Source organism: Opisthorchis viverrini, assembly GCF_000715545.1.
Source record: "Opisthorchis viverrini unplaced genomic scaffold opera_v5_106, whole genome shotgun sequence".
Classification (NCBI taxonomy): Eukaryota; Metazoa; Platyhelminthes; class Trematoda; order Opisthorchiida; family Opisthorchiidae; genus Opisthorchis; species Opisthorchis viverrini.
The window spans coordinates 727828-753294 of NW_008751768.1; the positions used below are offsets into that span (position 1 = coordinate 727828).

Below are 25467 nucleotides of genomic sequence, written 5' to 3' on the forward strand. Positions count from 1 at the left end.
GAATGTTTACTATATATATACATATATATATATATATATACATATATATATACCCATTATGTATAGGTTATGCATGGCTGGAGTACAATCTTGATGTGCCACTCAACAGTGATCAAACTACGGAAACCCTGTGCAGGACAGGAAGCCACAGACGGTTTTCCCTGAGCAGAGTATGGTGCTGCACGCAAGTCCTTGGAGCTGTCGTAACTGAGGGAGCACGATCGGTGGGCGGACGTGCAGAGGCCTTCGATAGGCATCTAGAAATCATCAAGGGGAGAACCAAATTCGGCACATGCGATAGATGCTTTTAATTCATGTAGCATTTAGTAACCAAGATACCTCACCAAAATTCAACATTGCATTTTTAAAGTCTTGCAAGTCCATTAGAAATACTACTTTTGATATTGCAAGCTGCTCTAAAATTCGTTAAGTTTTTAATAATCAAGATCATTCCTAAATGACGCGAAAGCCTGCTACAATCCAAACATAGACACGTGGACGTATAACCATCCTTAATTTTAATAATGGTAACGCTATATCTTTTAATCCGTTGGGCGATTTATTCGAGTTACAACATGAGTGAAAGGAACGGGTTATCCTAGAGGGATAGTTACCATACATGTACGTATTTTCAGTTCCATGAAAAACCAAAACCGTGCACTCTCAAAATAACACTTAGGTTAGAAAGGTCTCAGTTTTCCAAAGCTTGGTTACTAACTGCTGGAAGTCACTAGGTGAAACATATTCTGGTTAGCTAATCATTCACCGTCGGAACTTTCTGGGAGCACAATAATTCAACAGCGCCTTGCCAGCTCATGATCACCAAGAGTTCACCCAAGGGGTTTGTGTACTGCGAACCCAAGCTGAACTCAGCTACAAATAGGCACACGATGTATGAAAACAAACGGGCCTGTATTACAATCCATGCTCACAAAATGAGACGGTATGTTACTTCGACAGACCTATAGTATCGGAACATATAACAATACACAACCAACAGAAGTCGGTATTAAACTTAAGACCACTATTTACCGGAGATCAACAGATAGCGGTGCGATCTTAAACTACTCCTCTGCACATCCATAAGCAGTATATGCTTGCATAGCCTCAGCGATTTTTAGGAGAGTGAGAGTACTGTGTACAGAGGAGGTCGACCGAAGAGAAGTACAGCTTGAGGTAAAAAAGCGACTTCAAGATAGCGGGTGCCCAGTGGGTTTAATTAGGCGGCAAAATCATTGGCCGCAAACTTAATGGAATACCGTTAGCCTATCAATTACGCCTCCAGCGTTACTTGCCATTTTCAGGTAAAGCTTGAAGGATATAACAGATGGCACCAATGTCCCATGATAAGTATATATATATATATATATATATATATATATCCATTCTAACCGTACAATTCTATGGAGTTAAACGTAGGCCACATGAGCTGGCCAGATTTCTAGCAGGTACCCCCAAACCACTTGCTGACAAGTCAACCACACACATTAAATATTCGTATAACTTTGCTAAAAGAAGTAGTTAGATTTCCGTTGGAGCTAGAACGAAGTTCTGGTTAGTTTTAGTGTCAACTCGACGTATATTAATGTGCTTAAAGCGGACGCTGTGGAAGTAGCGAGAAGGTTTTACCGACAGACACAATGCTGCAAGAACGAACGCAACTCTTCGTAGACAAGATAGTTGAAGGTATAAATGTATGCCTAAACCTCAGTCATTTTGTTTTCGACTCAATTGTACACTCTCAAGAACAAGGTCTAGCGATGGGTTCATCAGTATCCCCGATTATTGCTAACATGTACACGGAAGACTTTGAGCAAAAAGCCCTAAACGGATTCGAGTGCCCACCAAGGGTTTTATGGCGTTGCGTAGATGACGCGTTCGTTGTGATAAATCGGGATAACGTAAACGAATTCTTCCAATATCTGAACACTTTGGACCCTCACATTAATTTTAGCATGGGAAATTAAAAGCCATTGTTTACCGGAAATTAACAGATAGCGGCGCGATCTTAAACTACTCCTCAGCACATCCGGGAGCAGTATATGCTAGTATAGTTTCAACGATGTTTAGGAGAGTGAGAGCACTGTGCACAGAGGCGGTCGACCTAAAAACAACACAACTTGAGGTAAAAAAGCGACTTAAAGACAGCGGATGCCCAGTGGGTTCAATTAAGCGGCAACTAAGACGGGTATTGGTGCCAACACCAAGGCCCAACAAGGAGTGGATCGGAACAGCGGTTATTCCATACAAAACAGGGACATCTGAAGTCATTAGAACGGCTAACATTAGAGTAGCTTTCCAGAGGGGGAAGATTTTATGCTCGGTGTTAGTGCATTTGGAAGATCGCATTCCGGTTGACAGGACTAGAAACTGTGTATACAAAGTAAAATATAACGACTGTACGGAGGTTTACATAGGTCAGACAGCCACGGAATTGCACAACAGACTCGGTGAGCATAAGTGTTCCATTAACAGCCCACCGAGAAACGTAGATGGACACTAGGCGATAGCCAAAGATTCAGCAATGACAGGGCATTCACTAGACACTGGGCATAGGATAGATTTAGAGAACGTGGACATCCTGAAACGGGGTTTAAGTTTCACAGCACAGCGACTGGTGGCCGAGGCGGTGGAAATCGCCAAGCATCCCAGCGTGAATAGAATACAAGGGGTAGAACTTGCAAACGTGTGGAGGGTGGTCTTAGATCAACCGAGATGACACGAGGTGGTGTGCAGTTATCAGCGAAATGGTCTGGGTCTAAAAAGTACAAAATCCAAGTAGAGTTAGATCCAACTAACCACCTCACCCCCATCCCCAAACCAGTTGTCCCAGCACAGGTGAACGAAATTTCTGAACAACCCCAAGAGGAAGTTTCCATTAAGGTGTCCGAGCCTGAAAAAGCAAGGACGAAAAATCCAGGTTTATCATGAAGACAAATCACCCACCCTCCACTAACCAATCTATCGTAAATCTTAGTCATCCCCACTAACCAACAAACAGGAACATCAAACTGAACACTCAGCAATGATCAAGTTACTAGCCATAAGGAATCTCACGGATTGGTTCCCTGATTGCCCTAAAACCCAAGCAACCTACTTACTTACTCACTTGGCCTGACGAAGCTTTTGTGTCAAAAGCAAAACGTCGGCCAGCAATAAATCCACCGGTTGTTTACCAAACCTCTGAAAAGAAGTTGGTATGGACCTGACCCGCCAAAAGCTCTGAATAACTGAGCACGATGACGACCACTTTATGCGAACAGTGAACCATTAGTGTTAGATTTCTTCAGCTGACGAAATTAACCATCTATAGTATCGCACTGTTCTGTTCCGGACACCGTTGTATTATATCCGGTGGAAGATGACAGATCCATACAACGTATCTGCAGCGATCCCCTTAGAGGTACACTTCTGAGAGCGATCAAGCATTTAGTGGTTTTGAGAGTCCCTTGGTATCTAAACGTGTCCCTACTGCGGTAAGTACTTTTCAGCACACTTTTGAGTGCATCGATTCCATTGGAAGACCGGGACGATTGGACCATACACTGAGTTTGCCCTGTCTTATGCATGGTAATCGCATTCTCAAGTATTTTGTAATTGGTAACTTATCATAAGCAATAATCAATAAACAGCATTCAAACACGTGAATCCTACACCTGTTGGATGATGCTAATGATTTTATATCAATTCTTAGTGGAAATATTTTTATATCGACCCGTGGTCTGCAACCCAGAACCAACCAATGGTGGCGTCTTCCAGACTATGTAGCCAAGTGATTATCAAAACATTGTGGTTTTCACACAGAACTGCCATGTGCGTTTCCATGTAAGCACACGAAAGAAATTTTAGAGACCGTACTGAATCATTCAGCCGGTGTGTCGAAATTGTAGCACGCTGTGGCCTCAGCTCGGGTGAAACCTGAGTACATAGGGCACCCGCGCGACAGAAGGAAGTTATTTTGATGATAAGGTTGTTCACTTTGTCCGAATGCACACTTTAACTCAATGGTCATTTGAAAGGACCAGTCAGCCCACTAGTCGACCAGCTGTCTATTACTGAGTTCAAAATTCAAAGTGATCTCAAATAATATTCAAAACAAATTTGATGAAGACTGATGAGGGGCCAACAAAACCCCTAAAGTAGAGAGATGTGACAATGAAGCACGAACAGTGGTTAATTGGACGCCCCAACCTGTTACCCAAGGAACGTTGAAATGCGGCCAAGTGGAAGGCTCCTGCCGGTGAGGTATTACCTCCTGAAAATACGGGGATATTAAGGATACCAGATTCCAAATAATTTACATGAGTTGCACATTCCAAATAATAAAGCAGTTGGGCTTATCGTTAAGTATCGGATAACCTAAGAATGGTACAAGCGCTGAAGTGCATCGTAAGTTTCCCAGGCAGTGAACGTAAGTCAAGTTCAGGGGCAACAGATTTTTTTGAGTTAGCAATCAGTCGTCTCAATGCAAGTACTTATAAGTATCTCAAGGAACTGCTAATCACGTTCACTTCGCAGTGCCGGAATCATAAGTTGAAGTAAGCAGTGACAATAATTTATTTGATTTGGCCTTGGTTCGTGAGTTGAAAATTCCTTACCCATTAAAAAGTAACCAAATTCTGTACAGCATACATGAGAAGGAAATCAATAACGCGACCTGGTAAACCGCGGTGCAGTGTGTGGTCTTTTAGACTTCGATACATTTCGAACAACAAATCCATGCTAAAAGTTGACATAGTAATCGTCTCTGAAGTGACAACACAGTCACCGGAACAACTCCAACCACTGCGCAGGATATAATTATGGCATAAGTGTTATAAAATTCGATGATACATCGCTAAACAGTACTCCCTGATTGGTCCAATGTGGGATGCTAAAGCTGCGTATAATTACTCTTGAACAACAACCACTAATATCAAGCGATATTTCATCCCTTAAGTGAAACCAATCTGCGTTGATAAACCAAAAAGCACTTTTCAGCATTGAACGGCTTTATTTACAAGACGACATCTCCATTAAAATTGCAAAGACTTCCCACATTGCCATCAGTTCTATTGTATTACTCTTAAAATTCGCCGATCCGAGTGATGTGAGTAACGAATGGGAAAACGGGCTTAGTTGACTTCATCAGGAAATCGCTTGGTTGAATGAGTTTTCCTCGCTCCGTACGAAATACTCGAGAGTTAACAATTCACCTATTTGTAAGCTGAAAACGTTGACTTCACAGCGTACCAGTTGAACCTGAGTAATGCGACACGCTAACTACTTCACTTTGTTAGTTAATTATCAGGTGGGCATAGCAAGGTGGATTACATGTTTCCCACTATCAAGCTCTACAAAGAACACAGTAGGGGCTCTTACAACACTTATGTGCGTCATGACCGGGATCAGATTCGTTCGCTTTTTTGAGCTCGGAACTCATAAATTAGCCATCGCACTCAGCTCGATGGTTCCTCATAATAAACCACATGGCGCATAACCAGCACTTTTGACATTACCGTTGAAACCGAGGTTCGCCAAACTGGGAAATGTGCAATCGACGTTGCAGATAAGGCCAGCACAAATCTGGTTCAAGATGTTAGGGGTGCATCTGATTCTATCAGTGGAGGTTGTTTGTACGAGAATTCCTGTCGATTTAGGATAAAAATGATAAACAGTTTGTGGTTAACACGCGATCGAGTAGCTTACAAACAGATCTATTAATTCTGGTTAACCGGATGTTAGAGACTTTTAAATTGAAGGCAATTAAGTTCAGGTTAAACTATTTGGACACTGTCAGTGCATTTTATTGGCACACATGACCGCAAGGTGGAAGTTGTTCCTCTCATCTCTGGATCACATTCAACTATAGGAGCATAGCAATTGACTAAATGGTCACAACGTTTTGTCACGTGATTCATGCTTTGCTACCTTCCTTGACTGATGTTGGGTCTCAGGTGCACCAATCACTCAGTGAATAACAAGTGACAGCAATAGGAGTTTAGGGTCCTAAAAATCTGCGGGATACTCGTTGAAATCAACAGGGTCATTGAGGGCAAATTTAGCATTCAGGCCTCTTGTTGCATTTTATGTTTATTTTGCAATGTGCGAGAATTATGCTTCAAACGGGATCAATTGCCGATACTAATATAATACGTAGACAGGCCTAACAGTTGCGTCAGTATTTCATTAAAAAATCAATTGGCTGTTAACTGTGTATTCTATTGGTTCTTCAGGCCTCCAACTAAGGGTTTTCCGACAAAGGTGACCATTGTGATGGGATTCCGAGAGCGATCCCAGTCTATGGGATTTTCAGCTTATATATTTACTAGATCAGACAGATATTGCAGTCAGTCTGCTGAATTCTTCGTCCGACATGGATGTGCATCCTGATGTATCAGATATGGTAAACTTCTCTGCTTGGTGGTGAAATAAAACAGGCACTGACATGCAGGTTTAATTGACTGTGGCTGTATGATATTGGAGACTACCAGATAGGTTCGATGGAAGTAAAATTTACTTCGCAGGGTACGCTGCAACAAGCAGCCTAAGATCAAGCCTACGAATGAATGAATTATATGGTAAATCTCCCTGGTTGTGAAACAAACAGGCACTGATATGCAGGTTTAAGTGACTGTGGCTGTATGATATTGCAGACTGCCAGATAGGTTCGATGGAAGTAAAATTTGCTTCGCAGGGTACGCTGCAACAAGCAGCCTAAGATCAAGCCTACGAATGAATGAATTCCTTTGAGTTTTTCTCCATTTCGCCATTTTGACTTCTCCGTTTTACTCATTCTAATTAGCCACCTGACATTTCTTGGGTATTTTGTGCATTGGTGACGATAGTCGGTAGTCCTAAACTGTCCGTAAGAACGAACGAACGCCAATCAGCTATGGGAGAACTATCAATGTAACCTGCCCTCTATCATAGCTTGTACTTGAAAATATTGATTTCCTGCCGGTGTCACAGCAGACATCATGACTTTGAATCTATAGCTATGAGACTCGTCATGTTCCTTAACGGACTTTCGCTAAATGCAGTGTACATACATGTGACGCTGTCAAAACAAGATTTACTGATTAGTGCTTACGTGCTTCACCTGTAAGCTGAGACTGTCACACACAATGAACGAAGCAAGAAGTTGTTGGCCATCTGTCTAGGAATGAATCACTGACGAGAACATCCGACCGGAAAATTGTAGTGGAGATGTGAAAATCAGTTTTATCTTAAACGTTATCTGTGATCTGTTTAACCGTCTCCGGGGTCTGCTGTAACTGCTGACAGTAACGTGGCGCATCAAGATATAGGATAGCAGTAGTCAAGCTGCTGATATACAAAATTACGTTAAATGAGCGATCCACCAAATGCTGGCTTGATCGCTACAGATACCGCACCATAATGCATTGATATGCTAAGGAATGTCACATGTCAACATAGATATAGAAAGTCGCCAGGTGAATAGTCTTGGCGCATTGATGTGGGCATACCTTGCACATCTGGTTTCGTTTTCTCAACAGCCGTAGCTTTTCTAAGACTTTCGGTGCAGCCTTCAATCTTCAGGTGACAGCAATCTTACTTGAGAAATATGCCTTTTATTTACTTTCTTAACCTGGAAACTTATTGCTACCTTCCGAGAATTGATGGGAAAGACTAACTTTACTCCAGGGAATAATGCAAAAGCATGGAAACAGCACCCTTCAAATCACCTTGCACGCTTTATTGGATGTTCAAATTGGCTCGCTCATGAATAGCCCACTGTCTGATTGGCCCTGAGTCTCTCAACCTTTGTTAAAAGTCGCCGCTTGTTTTAAACTGCGGTATTGACCAAAACTAATCACTGTTTTTGAGAGCATAATTAAGATCAGAGTTCCATTGCTGTGGTGAGCTCTACTGATTGGCTAGCAAGTAGCTTCCAAAAATTATATAAATATTGGTCGATGGTATTTTCAAATCGTAGATGGTAGGGGATAAATTTGGTTCTTTGTGGTTGGGTAGCCCCATATCTATAATTCTTTATTCAACGGCGTTTATGAATATGCGGATAAGAGGCTCAATGCTCTCTGGGAAGCAAAAGAAACATCTTACACTTAGCGAACAAGTAGAACAGAGACTACTTATAACTGATAACCATCACGGATATGAAATCAACCATGAGATATCTTCGATTTAATGCCATTTACTTGCCCATCCATGGTTATCTAAGGACAGTGTTTACCAAATGCTGAAAAAAAATCGGCGGCCAGGATCTCTGTAATCAGGTAACAAAGCCATCTCCAAGTGTTATTTTCCATTCAGTACAGAGTAGGTATCTTACTTTAGCTGATATGATGCAAGCCATAAAGTATATAAAAGGGGAAAATAATTTCATTGAGGTGCCCGCCTATGTTTTTGAAGGTTTTTGTGAACAAATACCTGAAAGTTACAAAATGTACATCAAGGCTGCTTTTTTGCCAGTGTAACCGGCAGGTGGTTCTGTGTAGCAAGAGCCTGCCGCCAAACCCTATCTAGCTGCACAGAGGGCACCCTTCCAGTACAACATGGTTTCCTCCGGTTTTCCAACCTTGAAGGTAATACATTACTTTTCCTTTGGAAAAATAATTAATCTTTTTAGGAACCAGAAGACATGGAGGTTTCAAGAGCAATTTAATGGTTTCATTGAGAATTTAGTTTTGTGAATTAACGTTGAAATAATAATAGGCCCGCAGCAGTTTTTGACGGATGACTGTCAGAGTCATAATGATGTTTACCGTCTTCAACCATGATTAATTTATGTCACCGCTTTTTTTATAACTGTGCAAAACTAAAGGATTTGGTTTGTGCGAAGACCATCAATAGAAATGCTCTGGGGTAAAACAGTGATGGGTCGACGATGGAAAATTGGCAACTCATATGATTTTTCACTTTCATTCTTTTAGATTGGAAGGTATCGAGACGGGTGTCGTATGCCCAGTGGATCAACCTAGTTATATCCAAATGCATGTTTATGCTTTCGTCTACTAGATATCATCAGGAATAACCTACAACATCATGAAAGTGGCTCTCCCACTATGCACAGACGTAAAGTATTGAGCGCACTTTTGGCCGATAAATGTGACTCGAATGCCAGCCATTCATGGACAGTTATGTGGTGGAATATAACCCAGGGATAGCAAGCTACCGATTATGTTGCATCTGAGGCCCATCACTTCACTAACTTTTCGAAGTTTAAAGCATAACTGGATAACAAAATCGTTCTCCTCTTACGATGCCACCTCAAACTGCAAGTTATTGACTTACTTAACGTTTAGGCAGTTTGCAGCGACTTGGTCTTGATTTAATCTCGGACAGTAAGCCTGCTAGATTGGCAAAGAACGAAGTCCAAAGGAAGAACGAAAATTACTTTTAGGCTAAGTGAATTCTGAAACAGTCTTTGTGCTACAGGCTCATTTGCAGAATAACTATAATCAGGGATTTGTTCGACTTTCATATTGAAGCAATCTCAAATTGTGAATAAATGATTACTTCATTACTAAGTTATGTCAAAATAGCCTTGTTGTGTATCGGCGGGACTCTAAGCATCATTAGACCAGGAGACTTATAATGTTGCTTCAAATGACCATATTTCACGTCAGTTTACTTCGAGTTTAGCTTCGTCCAAATATAGGCTGTCCATTGCAGCAGAAATCTAATCGATGGAATCTATGTTACCTGTTATTTAGTCTACCCCGTCAAATTCAATGTAAGTCCCGTACATCTCTGCTACCAACATTCCCATGGGTAGACTAAATGTTGGTTTAGCCTGACACAGTTGTTGACTAAATCCCAACATACCCATAGCTTCGTCCACACGACAGTATCGTTTTTTCCGGTGTTCTGACAAATTTTGTCGCTACGGACGCGCGCGCGCACACACAAACGTATACCATTTCCAATCTGCGACGGCCGGCCTAGCTGGGTATTGTGTGTCCACCATTTATCTGCTTCTAACCGTGTTTGCTCAACAAATATGATTGTTTTTACAGAAGCGGAACCGTGTGGCATACGGATCAATTCTGAGTCCTACTGGGAAACGTACGTGAAACATTGTTCTTGAGTTCAATGAAACTAACTAATGGACCCAGTAGATATTTACTGTTCCTAACGACTCACACAGTACTGTATTTCCTTTCATTGTCGTTCCGCTTATTTTCCTGAAATTGGTGAGGTACCAGCCAGTTGAGTTCGTTGTAAACACTGGCCTCCGAACAGCAATCACAGTTGGAGCAAGAACGATACGTTGATAGACTGCAGTTAACCTAATGGTGCATGCTAACTACACATGCTACACACAGTGACAGAGAGACAGAGAGTGACCCTCAGCAGTTATTCCAAGTCGCCCTTTTACTTTTATCAAAATGCGATATTCTGAATGGTACTGAAAGAAGGATATTTTCCACACCTGCTTCTCTAAGTTTACTCTATGCAGTGATGACTAAAAAAGGTAAAAATCTTACAAACTTCTTCGCTCTAGAAAAGTGCGCGATACTCCGGGTTAAATCGAGACGAGTAAACTGATTTAGGTTGCAGCAGACTGTCTGCAAAGAACAGTAGTCAACTTCTGTCTATTGAGGTTACGCGTCTCCTGGAAGAACCTTGGGGAGAACCTTTGTTACAGATTGTTTATGCAAATAAAATGTGTGGGTAGGGTTGGTAAAATTTATACTCTTCAAGTATCTGTGAAACAAATTTAAATGGCCTTTCTATGAACAGTAAAACGCACGTTGGTTGGTATGGGATAACCAACTAAAAAGAACTACGCAAAGTGGAAAACAACTGTGTGTGACCCTGCGACTTAGCTCACACTACTTTCATTAGTTAAGGATATTTAGCACGGCCGGAAAATATCTTTTATGTACAAATGCAGAAAAATTAACCCCCTGTCTACGAAAAAACAAATTTTTAAGTAAATGGTAGTTTGGAGTCACACAAAGTTGGTCGATTATTCATACCCAAACTAGTTAAACTACTGACAGAAATTATAGAGTAATCCGACCTGGAAACCCGAGACTTGAGTTTACAGCTACCAATACATAAGCACCTTGTGAAAGGACGACGAAATCCATGAGTAATAGAGAAAAATGGTAGACGCTTTACAGAGGTAAAATAACATATTCTGACTTTCAGTGCTACTGAGAAAAGTTAGTGAAAACTTCCACTGCCAGTTTTGTCCTGCCAAAGCCCAGTTGATAGCCTAGTCTCTTGGGTTTCAGTTCTGTGTTCTGCCAAAGAGTGCGCCCTTAGCCAAGCCTACGCTAATCACACTACTCTCTTCATACGGCTTCCACATGATTTTATCCTCTTCACTGATACTCACGGCTGACATAACATACTTAAGCAGAGTCAAGTAAAAGAATTTAGTAGAAATATTGTGTTCTGCCAAAGAGTGCGCCCTTAGCGAAGCCTACACTAATCACACTACTCTTTTCATACGGCTCCCACATGATTTTATCCTCTTCACTGCTACTCATAGCTGACATAACAAACTTAAGAAGAGTCAAGTAAAAGAATTTAGTAGAAATATATCTACATACTTAACTTCCAGAAACTAACATAACTTGGTCATAAAATGCGTGAATACCTTTTTGATACAACCATACAAACTGATGTCGGTCACACATACAGTTTACTGACTCTTAGAATTTTAACTTGGATCCCTGTATTCAGATCTCGAGTTCAAAATTTCGGGCCAAATAAGCCCTTTTGTCTGTGCAATAAACGGTCTTTTTGACGCGGCGATGCGATAGCAACGGGTCGTTTCTTTATGACTGCCTAAAAGTAGCTTGTGTTCGATTCGTGAGAGGATTTGCTTATTGGGTCCATCGATCAGTCTATGCAAATTAGATTAGACCTGAGTTAGGCTACCTTTCAGGCAAAATCGTTCTCGGTTGATCGATTCATACCGCCCTGGTCGCTCTGCTCAACAAATGATTCAACTTTCTAATAAGCTAATCCACTTCAAACTAACCAGTAGATGAGTAGGTTCTCATAGAGGTCCTAGGATTATTACAAAACCAAACGTGCGAACTAAACGACATAGTTATTTATGTCACTATTTCTAATGATAAATAAGTGGACTATTTCCGGGTAAGCACCAGACATTTTTCGACTCCTATAAGCTCAGTACGAGTTCTCATTACGCCCATTATCTTCGATTTTCGAAACCGTTTTTCTCACAATTGCAAGATTACTAGCCCGTGAGAATAGGAAAATCACTGAGCTAAGCCCATTTGGAATACTGAATAAACATTGCATGAAAAATAACGAGGGAATCATCCGTATTGCCGCTTGTCTTTTTTAGTTCTATTGATGTCAAAATAATCAGAAACGATTCAAAATCAAACGCACGTAGAAAAATGATTACGTCTGGCTATATCCGACACCATGAAGCATTTTTTAAATAAATCAGGAGACGCTGGACAATAGGTCCTCATACTTACGCACCCGACAGAAGTATAGTAGTATTTGTCCCTAAACTTATCATACTAAGGAGATTGTGATTACTCTCCGGCTGACGTGGATTAAAGCAATAGATGAGTAGTTCACTCCAGAACTTTCAAGCTTGCTCATAGTCACTTCGAACGACTGCTTGCTTTTGAATCCGTCAGGAAGTTAGGGAAAAACTTTTCTACTGAGGATAATGAAAGAGATAGCAAGGTTTCAGCCATAGAACAGTTCTAAAATGGTTGGGAAGAGTCACCAAATACATGCGATGGATTACTTCAAGCTGAAAAACCCAGAAATGATTACTAAGTGCAGTTTAGATGATTTTCAGTCAGAACAGTTCCAAAAAATGTGGAAAAATCCGGAAGCATTTCAAACACTGACCGTACTTGTTTGATGTAGGTTGAAGAACTTACGTCCCTCAAGTTAAGCTTGCATTCATTATGCGACTTGGCACGCAGAACCTTATCCTAGTTGAAATAGTTTTTCGGTAAAAACAGACCACCTCAATTTTGCTCGTTCTGTCTTCTTTGTGCTCCGCGGGCAACCATGTACGAAAATGACTGCCTGAAAAGAAACAATATTGTAATCCATCGAGTGAACCTCGATTTTATCGCGGTTAACCGGAGTGACTAGAGATCGGACCAATGCGATTAAATATCGCCTTGATTTGTTTTCACCGAGTAACCAAGAAAAATATCGGGTAAAACAATAAACAAAACGGAGTCAGTACACTGGTCGTTAGCTACTGACTTTTATCCAGGTGTTGATTACCGATAATTGGTGAAGTATGTAGTCTGTAACCGGTCATTCATAAGATTAAATTACAAACGGGTGATGTCCACTTTCATTATTGAGACATGTTTACCTAAAATAATTAAGCTCTCTTTTAGCGTGCAAATTACTTGGCATACCTCGAGGGTAATTTAAGTGAACAAAAGAACTCCCGTTATTCTTGCGCAGAAAGTTCATTATTAAAATTTTACACGGAGTATGCCAATGTTCGTCAGTTTTTGAGGTATTTAAGTATAAATTCAAATGCAACATAATCTGTCCTTGGCGCTGGAAACTTTTGTTCGTTCGTTGCAAATCAGGTTCCTTTCTGGTTTACTTCGACTTCTTGGTGTACTCCAAAACGAAATTTACATCGCCCGACAGTTTCAATTTTTAAGAATTTGGATCCGTTGGGTTTGGTTTCTATTCGAACGTGTGAGTTTGACGGTGAAAAGGATCCTCGGTCAGACAGCTCCTTTTCAATAATGCTAGCCAAGTCGCCTTCGACGTATTTGATGAATGCATTATTGTGCGCCGCGTCGTAAAACACAGCCCGTATACGGCCATGTAGCACAGAAGTTAGGCGAAACTGTGTTGTAATCTCTTCCTCAGCCACTTTTACCTGTTGAACGAAAAGAAAAGTAGCGGATGTTTGAACCAAATGATGGAACGCATAACCTCATACGAAACTTGCCAGAATGCCCACTTAAGGGCGTCTTCATAACCAATTTCAGTGCTAAACGAAGCTTTCGTCATCTTGGCGCCCAAACGGGGTTTTCTGCTTTCTTTGAAAGAAGTTGCTTAAGTTCTGATAGAATCTCCTTTTGTGTCAAGACTGGTAACTGAGTTCGCTACCGAGACGCTTCTAATATTTCGTAGGTCCAACTATATTACTTCTAGAAGGAATTTCATTCACAGCGTTTGATCATCAAAACTGCTAATTTATCCTACTCATTTGAAAACAAGTCGATTAAGCCTTTTACTTTGACATAATCTTAGTTCCCCAAACTTGACCGGCCAACTACCTTGTCTTCATAAATTCATTGTGATCATTCAACAAAAAGATGCGAGTTTCAGTCACAGTTACTGCACTTAACAGAACTAGACTTCGCAGTCATCCCGGTACCTTAACCTCGACCGGCTGAAATTTGTGGTTAAACATTCTTTCAAATGCCCAGTGCGTATTTCAAATGAATATGCTCGCGCAGAGGGGCGGGCGATATATTTAGGTTGCGCGAGCTTTTGAACAGTGATAAAGTAACTGCGCTTAGTCAGGTAGTGTAACCGAACACATATATGCGTGGAATTCACAATTTGTGCTCATCTGCCGCCTGCAAAATGAAGTCATTTTTCCTGCAATATACAGCCTACCTGAAGATAATTCACTATAGGGGAGTGTCAACCGGCAGTGCACAGCTGGAGACACGTTAAACGGTACGATATAAGGTTGATGAAGCATTACTGGATAAAACCCCTCTTGTAAATACATTCTTTCAGCAGTGATGTCCTTGCTGGAAGAAGGAATTTCGCAACAGTAAAACGGGCACCAGGTTGTCGAAACCATGAACGATGGAGTTACGATTGGTATTTTGCAACAAATACTTCATAATCTCGGTAGTTTCTGTTTTCAAAATCGTACAAACATTTGAGTATAGTTCTAAGGAAGCTTATGGTTGCCAACAAACTCCAATCATTCTCCCTAAAAACTCAAACATTTAACAACCAACCATTTTGTCTGCCTCAGAAGCGTACTTGAAAGCGGCGGCTGTTGTTGGTGATTTGTATTATTATTTATTATAGTATACTTATTATTATTAAATTATATTATTATATATTAGGGTCATTATGCAAATGCTTATCAGGATAAGAAACGATAGCTGTGATCGTTGTGTTGCAAAAATGAGCACAAGCATGTTCGCCTGTTTGGACTTGAAAATGAAGACTGGTCCGAACTTTGCTAGTGGAGTGGTGGTACCGCGCCTGCATCGCGTGTGGTATGTGGAATGTTTGAACCCCGAAAGGCCAGAGATATGCACTTCTAATGAACTGTAATAAGAGCAAACCCCCCAGTCCAGTGTTTTGATGTGGACTCACAAGAATGATTACAGCACAGAAGATGATTGTTCAAACGGGAGCCATGTGAGTGTGCGTTCTAAATTCTCGCAACTACCAACAACTAAAACAAAAGTGTCCAGCAGGCTTCAGGCTTCTGTGGCGCTACCTGACTGAGGAGTCCTGATGGGTGGGGCAATCGATCAACACAACCAAGTTATACACCTGATATAAATTTAGTACATCTGGTAATAGATCTCTGTGACGCTCAAGCTCAGATTGTCGGGACTAGCAGTTTTACTTCAGGTTAACTATCGGTTTATTTGATTACTTCCCATTTTTCAGAAAATTTATCAGCAAATACGCCTATCTGCACACAAATTTGGTTTCCGTGGGAGGCTCATAAGATTACCCTGGAAACCGAATCGGCTTGCAGGTGAGTGCATTAGTCAAACCTCGCGCGATTTCGGTTCAAGCAGAACACAAGATTGATGAAATCTAAGAGAATGCGCCTACATGATACGGCCGGTTGTGGGTTGTCGAAAAGGTTCCAAAAATCTACCAGTATTTTTATTCGTCCTCAATACTGTGAAATGGTCGTCTATCAGTGGGAAAAACTTATGAAATCATGCGCAGTTATTCTTAGTAGAATTAGTTATTGGGCCAGTGTTCATTTTCAGATTGGTAGATTTACGTGGTCACAATTTCACTAACGTATCTTGCAAGGAAAACTTTTCCTAGACCGCTGGAAACAACACTTCTGTAGAATTCGGCTATGGAGTTTCAAACTACTGGGCACAAAATTTTTACGCAAACTTATATCTTGTCTTCACCCGAATTTGGTACATCATTCAATAGAACCGGTAACTGCCAGGTCAACAGGATACAATGAATAATTATTAAGGGTGGAATGACGCCAAGCAAGTAGTATCTCACAGGAGACCAGAGAGGATAATTGTGTTCAGTGAAACGTTGGAACGTAATCTTCTTTTGCGCAGCCACAGTAGTGTTTTCATGACTACAAACGGAAGACCACTTTGTGAGCCCATTCACCATGTTGGAACTAATTAACAATTCAAAGTGAATGACTTCTGAAGGGTTTGCAATTTACAGTTCAAGCGGTCCTAACACATCCTCAAACGAGCTCTCCAACGTAACGATTACGCGTAGATTAGTCAAAACCACCCGGTTCGTTCCGCGTCTAGTACAGCCACTTAATTGTTCCGTTGCAGGAATTATCACATCACTAGTATCTGACCACCGTGAGTTCTTGTATTTAGTCTTGACCGTTGGAGACAGAAAATATTAATCTATCCGCTTTACCCTTGCGTGAGTTTTGACTGGATCGCATCCAGTGTTGAACTCTACCGACATAAATATTCTGGCCGGGGAACCCCCGACAAACTATGTGCACTAAAAATCCGATTAAACGTGAAACTCAGCGGTTCCCCTCCTGCTATATCAGACGGCCGGTTAATGATTTACACTTATGTCTAGGTACTCAAGCAACTTCACAAAACAAAACAGAACTCCTTGTTGAGGTCGCTAACGTGGTGGGCGAAAGTTTTGAGTCAACGTCCTCAGTGTACATAAAGCTGGTTGAGTTGTTCTAGGAGTTTGTAGCTCTAGTGGATGATCAATTTTAAAGGATCTTATCACGTGAGAGTGGTGAAAAATTGCATGATGTCATTTGAATGACCACCTTTAAGTCATGCCTGGTAGGCTGCGAACAAAGTTTGTGGTACATTGACTGACATTTTTTGAGCCCTTGAATGATCCTCAGTGTGTGAAGCACCGGTCTGTTCCAACAACGGAAGTGTCACAACCGTTTCGGGTGGACTGATGACTAACGAGAGTAGCCGCATTCTAGGAGAAACGGAATTTGATGCCATTTAGTGTGCTCTCTTCGAATGGGCTGTGTCAGTTGCTGGGTAAATACGACCACTTCTGAAAGCAACATTTGTAGGCAACTGACAAAAGGCTGGGGAAATATGGTGCTTCGTAGTCATTAGACCAGTATGGCAATTAGTTCACTTCAATGGATCATACAGGCTTGTTTCTGGTAGAACACATAGGAGTGTCATTTTCCTGCTGAACTTCTTCTCATGAAGTATCGATAAAACTGGATTGTTACTATTTTAAAAATTTAGAAATAAACTGAAAAGTTTTTATCAGAATTGACCACAAGAATGCTATTGGCATAACATTCCCATAGAGTGCTGCACGCGGTGTCATCAGCTGATCTACTTCCTAGCGTATCTAGAAAGACGGCTACGTTTAAGGAAGTTGAAAAGTCTCGCTTGGAGACACCGTTGACTATAGAAAACAAAAAAATCGTCAAAAGTAAAAAGGAAAAAATTATCACAACATCTCATTGGCATCAGTTAAAATTCCAAACAACCCATATAGGAAACATTGGTGGATGGTGGTCCAGTGTTATTAGAAAATATTGGTTTGGAACTCACTATACCCCCAGCTGCCCGGATTTCAGAACAGTATTTTAACAGTCTGAGTTGTTTGCTGTCTTACATCACTTAATTAGGCTGAGAACATCCTAATCAAAGACAGAACTTTACATGTCATCGAACGCCGAGAACATTATATTTCTGGCAGTTGTATAGTTCATCGGCATCAATAGTGGTCACATTTGCGTCGACAGAACCGCTGGTCTTTTCATATAAATCGTCCAATCATCAAATTAAAGACATAGCACAGGGTCCCACAACTAGTCTTCGCAGGCTATCAAGTACATCAAACATCATCAGCCAATTCCTCTCTCCTCTCATGGGGAGTTTCTGAGCCACCTAATTACGATTGTGTACATTTTACGCATTACACAACTTACGAATTGTGAAATAAAATGGTATAAAAACTCATCATTTGTTCCCTCTCTTCAATACTCATAATTTTTTATTTATTCCAGTGGCAGGCACTTTTGATCAGTGAAACTCTATTGCTTTGCTCCACTTTGAAACTGCCTGGTGATGGTAAAAGTTGTTAGATGACATTCAGTGTCCGGTCTGCGACAACCGTTTGAATGTTGCCATCTACTGAAGTAAACTTCATTACCTCAAATCTTGAGCTGTTTCTATTATAAAAACTTTGGTCCCATGGTGTACTTGTTTCCATACGCGAATCTACAAAGAAGCTGAAGCGCATCATGAAGGCATTTTCAACCTTATTCGGCCTGATATTGATAGCACATGGATGGATTTTTTCAGAAACACTCAACATCAAGATGCAAGAGTTTTTACTTATAGGTCAGCAGGTACTCTTGCGATGTCGCATTTAAAGAGTAAATGACAGAACGTAGGTCGGGAAGGTTCACTTGCTCAGGTGTAACGCGAACGAGTTGGCACAATTGCGTAGAACAGTCAACGATATGCGAATAAAGATCGGCCAGAAACAGAACAGAATTGTCAATGACAAATTAAGAACAGAGAATATGGCATGTAGAGACAGCAATGAAAGGGTAATTCTACACAAGTGGTTGAAATTTCTGTAAAGGTTGATAATACCGAATAAGGCACTTTTTGCAAGCCTTTGCAAACAATGCATTCACTAGCACTGGCTTCATAGGACTCATTATGCGTTGGAATCCATAATTTTTTAGAGCAACGGGAAATTCTTCTACTTTGGTCCAGACCTTGAGGCGGCTTTTTGAGCAAAGGGACTAAATTCTCTCTGGATAGCAAATATTTACTTGGTATCCTTAATAACAGAGCACAGAGCACAGAGCACATACTCTTTTGCTGACTATAAGATAGTGTTTTAACTGTACTGATGATGTGACCTTTTAGATAACATCAAATCTTACCTCTGCAAAAGCTGAATGTCGAGGAGCTACCAAAATTCTTGTGTCTACACTCCAGGATAGTTCCTCTTCAGTACTTTGCCTGGTACACGAGTTCAGTGAAAGATCATGTTTGAATCCCGCGTTGGCCTCAAGAATGGCATTAGGTAGCTGTCCAGAGTGAATGGAAAAGAGATTATATTCTTGGGAACTTGGTGTGATTGGCTAAAACCAATGGTGATGAACGATGATAAACTTAAGAATATGTGCATTAGCCTAATAGTCTACTGGAATAAGAAAAATAATAACGATATAAATGGTTACAAAGCCCATGAACCTGGTCACCTAGGACCAACATCAGTATCAAGTTATCAGCCTGGAATCAAACCAAAGGTCCACAGCGAACCTGTAGCCAGTTATCGAGAACTCAGTTACAAACATTCTTGACTAGAGCAGGGAGTGGATATGAGCATCCCTATGTAACACGACGTCCTATATCGAGAAAAACGGTTGGCTTCAGCTGAGAGAATGGAACACAGTAAGGGTCCCAATCTTTGTTGATTAAAATAAGATATTGTTTCCCAGGGAGCTCAAGAAATTGGTCCTTGTAAGGTCTTATTCCTATTCCTTTAGAACCTTTTCAGGTTTAGAACTAGTTAATCATGTTTTTCTTTCAAGGTCATAGATTGTTTCCTAAACAAGCTTATTTTGAGGAATTGGCTTTGAATAATGCATTCATTTAAAGACATATATTAGGTTAATTGGAGGCTCTGTACAATGTCAGCTGAACATGTCATCTGCGACAAACTGCACCGTTCCCTTTGCAATGAGACGCTTAGGTCTAGATATAATTGGTAGTAACTCGGACACTGAGGCTTATGATGCGCTTTAAAAAAAAATAAAGCTGGATTGTTGAAACGTTATTGTCAACTTCTCAGGAAGCATTTTACCAGGAAAAACACTCTGATATTTCAATGTCGTGAGTCACCGCAATCATCCTCTGGTGCTAGTTTTATCTGTACGTCTTTATGGCGTTGGACAAGAGCTACATTGCACAGTTTTCTGTCTGCGAACCTTTTATCTATTTTCCTTTCTTGAAGAATTACACGGGGATTCCTCAGCGTTGCGGTACAGCTACAATGAGTAACTGGTAATTTGTTTACAAAAAGCTTTTGTATTTGTTGAGGACGGAGAACAATGTTAACTTCTCAATAACACCTGTGACTAAAGACAGTAGATCAACTTGGGCTATCTACGATTGGTAGGGATATCAAACAGTACTTGCTTATTCCAAAAATATTCAGTAGAAATTAGTCATTCTGCAATCGTAAAGTGACCTCAAACTCTTCAACTGAGTTTATCGAGTCCTCTTAGGCAGAAGATCATAAAATAACACCGATGGTGAAATTCAATATCAAACGACTGGCCCTGGTCATTAAACCGTGTAAGGTTTAGCGGTATAGAATATGATACGTCACATTATCCGCACACTATGAAATGTAGTCATAGGCCTAGCCGCAGAGGATGTTAGAGAAATTAATATTTATGATGACAGAAATGTTTATTCGTACTACATACTGAACCTATGGGCTGCAAACTTTGATTTTTAACTTGAGACTGCTCGACACTAAATTAGTCATTCCGGTTTTCTTGACTTCGCCCAGTTTTTCCAAACAGTCATACAGGTTGTAAGTGGAAAAGAGTGCAGTAAATTTATCATTTGTAACCTGGGGCTATCAATAACATTTCAGTATATGACCCATAGATTCTGGAAGTTGAATTCAATATTTGGCATCAGTTCTGGTGGAAAAAACAGTGGAAACAGTGGCACTTTGGCTCAGCTAGCTGATCCGTTGTGTCGACCACAAAAGTTCGTGCATGTTGACTCTTAAGGATTTCCAAAGCTTAAGCAAAACTTAAGTACAAGGTAAAGGTTTATGAAAAAAAGAGTGCGTTAGAGCTTTAGAGATCGTCAGATTGTAGGCAGATGGATATCCCTATTACCGCAATACAGGTGAGAAGAAAAAGCATGAGGACGTCACAAATAAAATTCCTTCAGTTTTCAATCCTGACACCAACAACCGGTCGGATAGTCTATAGACTGAAGAACTGTCGTCACTGTCGGTGAAATCGACCACTTATGGAGCCCAGAGGACAGTTAAGAATGTTGTGAATTTTGCAAACAGCAAACTAGTCCAAGACTTTTCAAGGTTTTTGGAGTTTACGTTGCTAGCTTTGCAATAAGTTGTCTGCAAGGTTTTGAAGTTTTAGCGGGATCTTGCCTTCAAGCCAGTTAACAAGTGACTGTGTAAATGTGGTCAATGGTGCAAGCGTAATGAGGCCATTCGACCGTCACAAACAGAAGTACACAAAATGGTTTAGTGTAAGTGTCTGTAACCATGGAGCGATCGATGACCATGGTTTTGTAAGCTGACTGTATAAGATTCACTTGCTTCAATATTTCCCGCGCATTTCTCTATTCGCAACTGATCGATAGATCAGGCTCCGAAAATGCGCTGTCTGTAATTGTGATCACAAAAGTGAAGGAAGGGGTGACGTAAACTTCAGAGAGGGGGGATATTTACGTTCTGATAAAACTGCAGTTGTTCTGAAGGGGAGATCTTTTAACCAATAAGATGCTTTGTCGTCTCTCGAGGACATATGGATGGATAGGCAGACACACACATGGTCTGTATGTAACTTACGTATCCACTTGCATGCCGAAAGGAATAAACGAGTCGTCTTTCAAATATGGGGCCGATAAAAACGTGCATGTTATATCTCTAACACACTCCAGCTTGACGTAATCATGGGTGGTTTTTCGCATTTATGCCACTAAGCGGGAGTCCCATTTTTTCAGCAAGACAACCAAATTCTATTAGATTGGAGGTAGTCAGACTGGTCTACTTTCTGCTTGTGTTTTTGCCCAAATCTCACTGTGAAAATAAGTGTACTCCGTAACGGCGAATATCAAATCTATTTAATGGGGTAACTGATTTCAGGTAGGTATTAAATAAGAAATTGAGCGGATGTGGTATAATCACTGCCATGGATTTCACCTATCAGCCGTTTAGTACACTGCCGGCTGGACAGAAGCGAAGTTATCATTCGAGCGTCCTAGGATTGAGTTTCCACAAACAAATTTTTGACTCCGACTGTGAAATTATCAAAGTCAGAGAATCAAAACGCTGGTCTGAAATAAAGTGATTTGCACATTTTTGGTTCTTAAGCAAAAACTAAATCTTATAACTACATATACCTACATATACCTAAGTCCGGCTACACATAAGACAACTTTCTGAGTGTCCTAGAAGCATTCGCTGGATAGCCCCTTCGTAACATACCCATCTGTTTGTTATGGAAAGAAGTCATTTTTAAAGTGACCACCATCTTTATCTAAATCGTTTTCAGTATATCTGCTGCAAGCAGAAGCAAGAGAAAATTCACAGTCTCGTATGGGTAACAAGGAGTTCAAAGGGAGACATAGGACATAGAAGAATGCATCACATGATATGTCCTAATTAGAGGCTGTTCATTTCCTCTTCAAATGACTGGATAAATCTTGCAAACGGGAGCTCCTTCCTTTTTGACAATAGCGGTAGTTTACATTTACACTCCATTTACCACTCTCACGCATAACGGATCAATCTTTGATTGATATCCACATTAGAACACCACATAAAGTGTGTAAGCCTGTAACGTGTCAGGGTTTTGTGCTTGAAGTAGACGCATTAGAGGAATGAAATTGTATAATGAACGACGATGGGGGGGAGGTTAATTTCCTTACTTGTGATAACAGCTTCCAGGTAAGAACCTTAAAACCAAAATATAAAACATGCCAAACTTTCACCAATTTATCACAAAATAAAACCTCAGCGAATGGATAAAATGTAAGCGGCGAACGCTGCACTCAAACCATACCAGAGTGCTTCTCTGTCGTTAATGTGACAACATCACCACCGTTCCCTTCCTCCTCAATCCGTCCCTCTCCTCACTCTCACTGCCACCCATCAACCCGATAAACACCGCTGTCCCACTTGAAAGCAAGCCATTACATACAAGTAAAACAATAGTAACCTGTTTTGCAAAAAACTCTTTAGACAACATGGATTGGCCAAACAGTGAAAGATTCAGGGAAGTTTTCTCACCTCCCACTCTCTTGAAGCAGATGCCTTATCTTTTCCAGATGTCCTTTTATCTTTCCCCTAAAAAAGCTTTGAATCATGTGTACCAGAATTCATGAAAACGTTCATGAGAATGGATGTGTAAAGAGAACTCCTGTTCATAAGCACAATCACAGTCATATATATATATATATATGCAAGTCTTTGCTTCGTAGTACTCAATGATAATACCAAACAGTTGCGTTCACACTGTCGAAGATTAGGCATTTTATCATAATGTCATAGCGCTTCCATCAGATTTTTGTTGAATTTGGTAAACAATTTTATCTATAGGTATGACTTACGTAATTGTGCTCGATATTCTAACGGATTCTGATGTTTTTTACCGTCGTTCGAAAAATTGGAAATGCCTGCAATTGTCCGAGGCGGACATGGCTGTTAAGAATACCTTAAACTGTTTAGATTTCTCCTGCGAGAACTGTTTCAGTGCCTCTGAAAATCAGCTTCGGGTGATTTTATACAGCTCTTTCTTATAGCAACACATATATTGGCATTCAAGCTATCCACTGGTAACTGAATAACCCTTGTCTGAACTGGCAGACTAATGACCCTCCTAAGAGTTCCATGAAATACATCCTCTACAACTTCCATCACGTCAGTTCTATCTCAGGTATCCTAATTAAGCTTACTTGTGGTGAGATATCAGGCTAAAAAGTGTAAGTTCGAACCGGCTGCTTCAGAATGGCATCTTATGCCAAATCTGTCATTCCTCCTATGAACATTCTACCTTGCAAAATGGTCGCGAATTTTGGTTCGGCTTTGGATGTATCAATAAAAAAAGAAGAGGAAGAAACTGGCGTGGGTCGGGTAACAATCGATTGAAGTAAAATGGGACCCGAATGAAGCGGTCTACCTCGAACATAATAGTTCTGATTCCTACTCACATCTAGTAAAACAATTCGAGTAGGAGCAAAAATGTGTAGCATCACCGTGACACTTGTCCCGCCGGTGGTTCAAACTCATCAGTGAGGGAATAATGTTCCATGCGATTAGCAAAAAACCTACCTTCAGGGTTTTGACGAAAGAGCACTTTTGACTGATTGTGTCCAAGAGGATGCACAGGAAAACTATTCACCATTAGAATCGGTGACAAACTTTGATAAGTAGGTACAGGGTTCCACTATTTGACAGACAATCTGTGCATGTAGTGATTTAGTCAGACGTCGAAAAAAACCCATACCCTAATTAACTACCTGCGATATACCTGATCATACATCTCGTTGACAGTATGGAATGTTGCAAAAATGATGCGGGGTGTCCTTTCCGTCAATTCAAGCTAGCAGTTCTCCGTGACATCACCAGAGCTGACCAACACTAAACAGATGTCCTAGTAAGTGTGCAAGGTACCAACAGGATGTCGCTACTATATCCTGTCCTGTGAAACTGGGGTCAGTACATATTAAACGCGGTGCCCGCAAAGCGAAGAAACTCACAATAGTAGAAGTATCACAATCGCTACGCATGTAAGATGGCCGGAGTTTAAACCCAGACGGAGCCAAGGATAAGTACTGCTAACGAGCCTTAATAATAATAATAATAATAAGTAAATTACTACTCTTCTTTGTTGTGGGCTTGCCAAAATAACTGATGTGGCAGAAGAAAGACAGTTTAATCGACAGTCATATAGAATTCATGATCAATACAACACAAACTGCATGAGTTATTTCCTGTGCATTCTGCCTACATGCTTTGTGTGAACATACTTCTATATATACCTTCGGATGTTTTACAAACCGTCAACTTTGGTGTGCATAAAGTCTGAATATCTGGTCACTGTGCGTCCCTAATTTAGGAGAATTCTCTGTATAATAACTGAACACTCACCAGCTACAAAACAAGATCCAGAGAAAAGGAAACTCAAATCTCCCAAGTTGAGTATCATGACTCTGCTCCCTTTTCTTTAAGAGGTTACCTTAATGCCTAGCAAAGCATGATTAAAAAATTTCATCTGATCGGTACGTATTCACCGAAGATATCCTGAAATACCACAAGTGTTTTAGATTTACATAGTGATTATTATCGTCGCACGTAACCGGTTTCACATAGCGACGTTGACCGATTCTCAAATGACAAAATCCCTCACACATATGTGCGGCTATTTCGGTGAGTCAGTCACTATTGCAAAGAATCAGACAAGTATATTCGTAATGCACAACTCGTAAGGTTTCTCAAAATTATTCGACAGCCTACCACCGGTTTCGTCATTCTGTAAACATCACAAAC

The 25467-nt window shown here is 40.7% G+C and overlaps 1 protein-coding gene across 1 annotated transcript in view; it reads right to left on the reverse strand.

Moving 5' to 3' along the window:
* Positions 1 to 13401: 13401 nt before the first annotated feature.
* The window catches only part of T265_05759 (hypothetical protein), a gene marked incomplete at both ends in the record, with an annotated part of 29490 nt that continues 17424 nt past the window's right edge, over positions 13402 to 25467 (reverse strand). Inside the window, 2 exons of the mRNA XM_009170839.1 lie at positions 13402 to 13837; positions 19085 to 19285. Coding sequence (XP_009169103.1) covers positions 13532 to 13837; positions 19085 to 19285 — 507 coding nt within the window. The remainder of the gene's footprint in view (positions 13838 to 19084; positions 19286 to 25467) is intronic.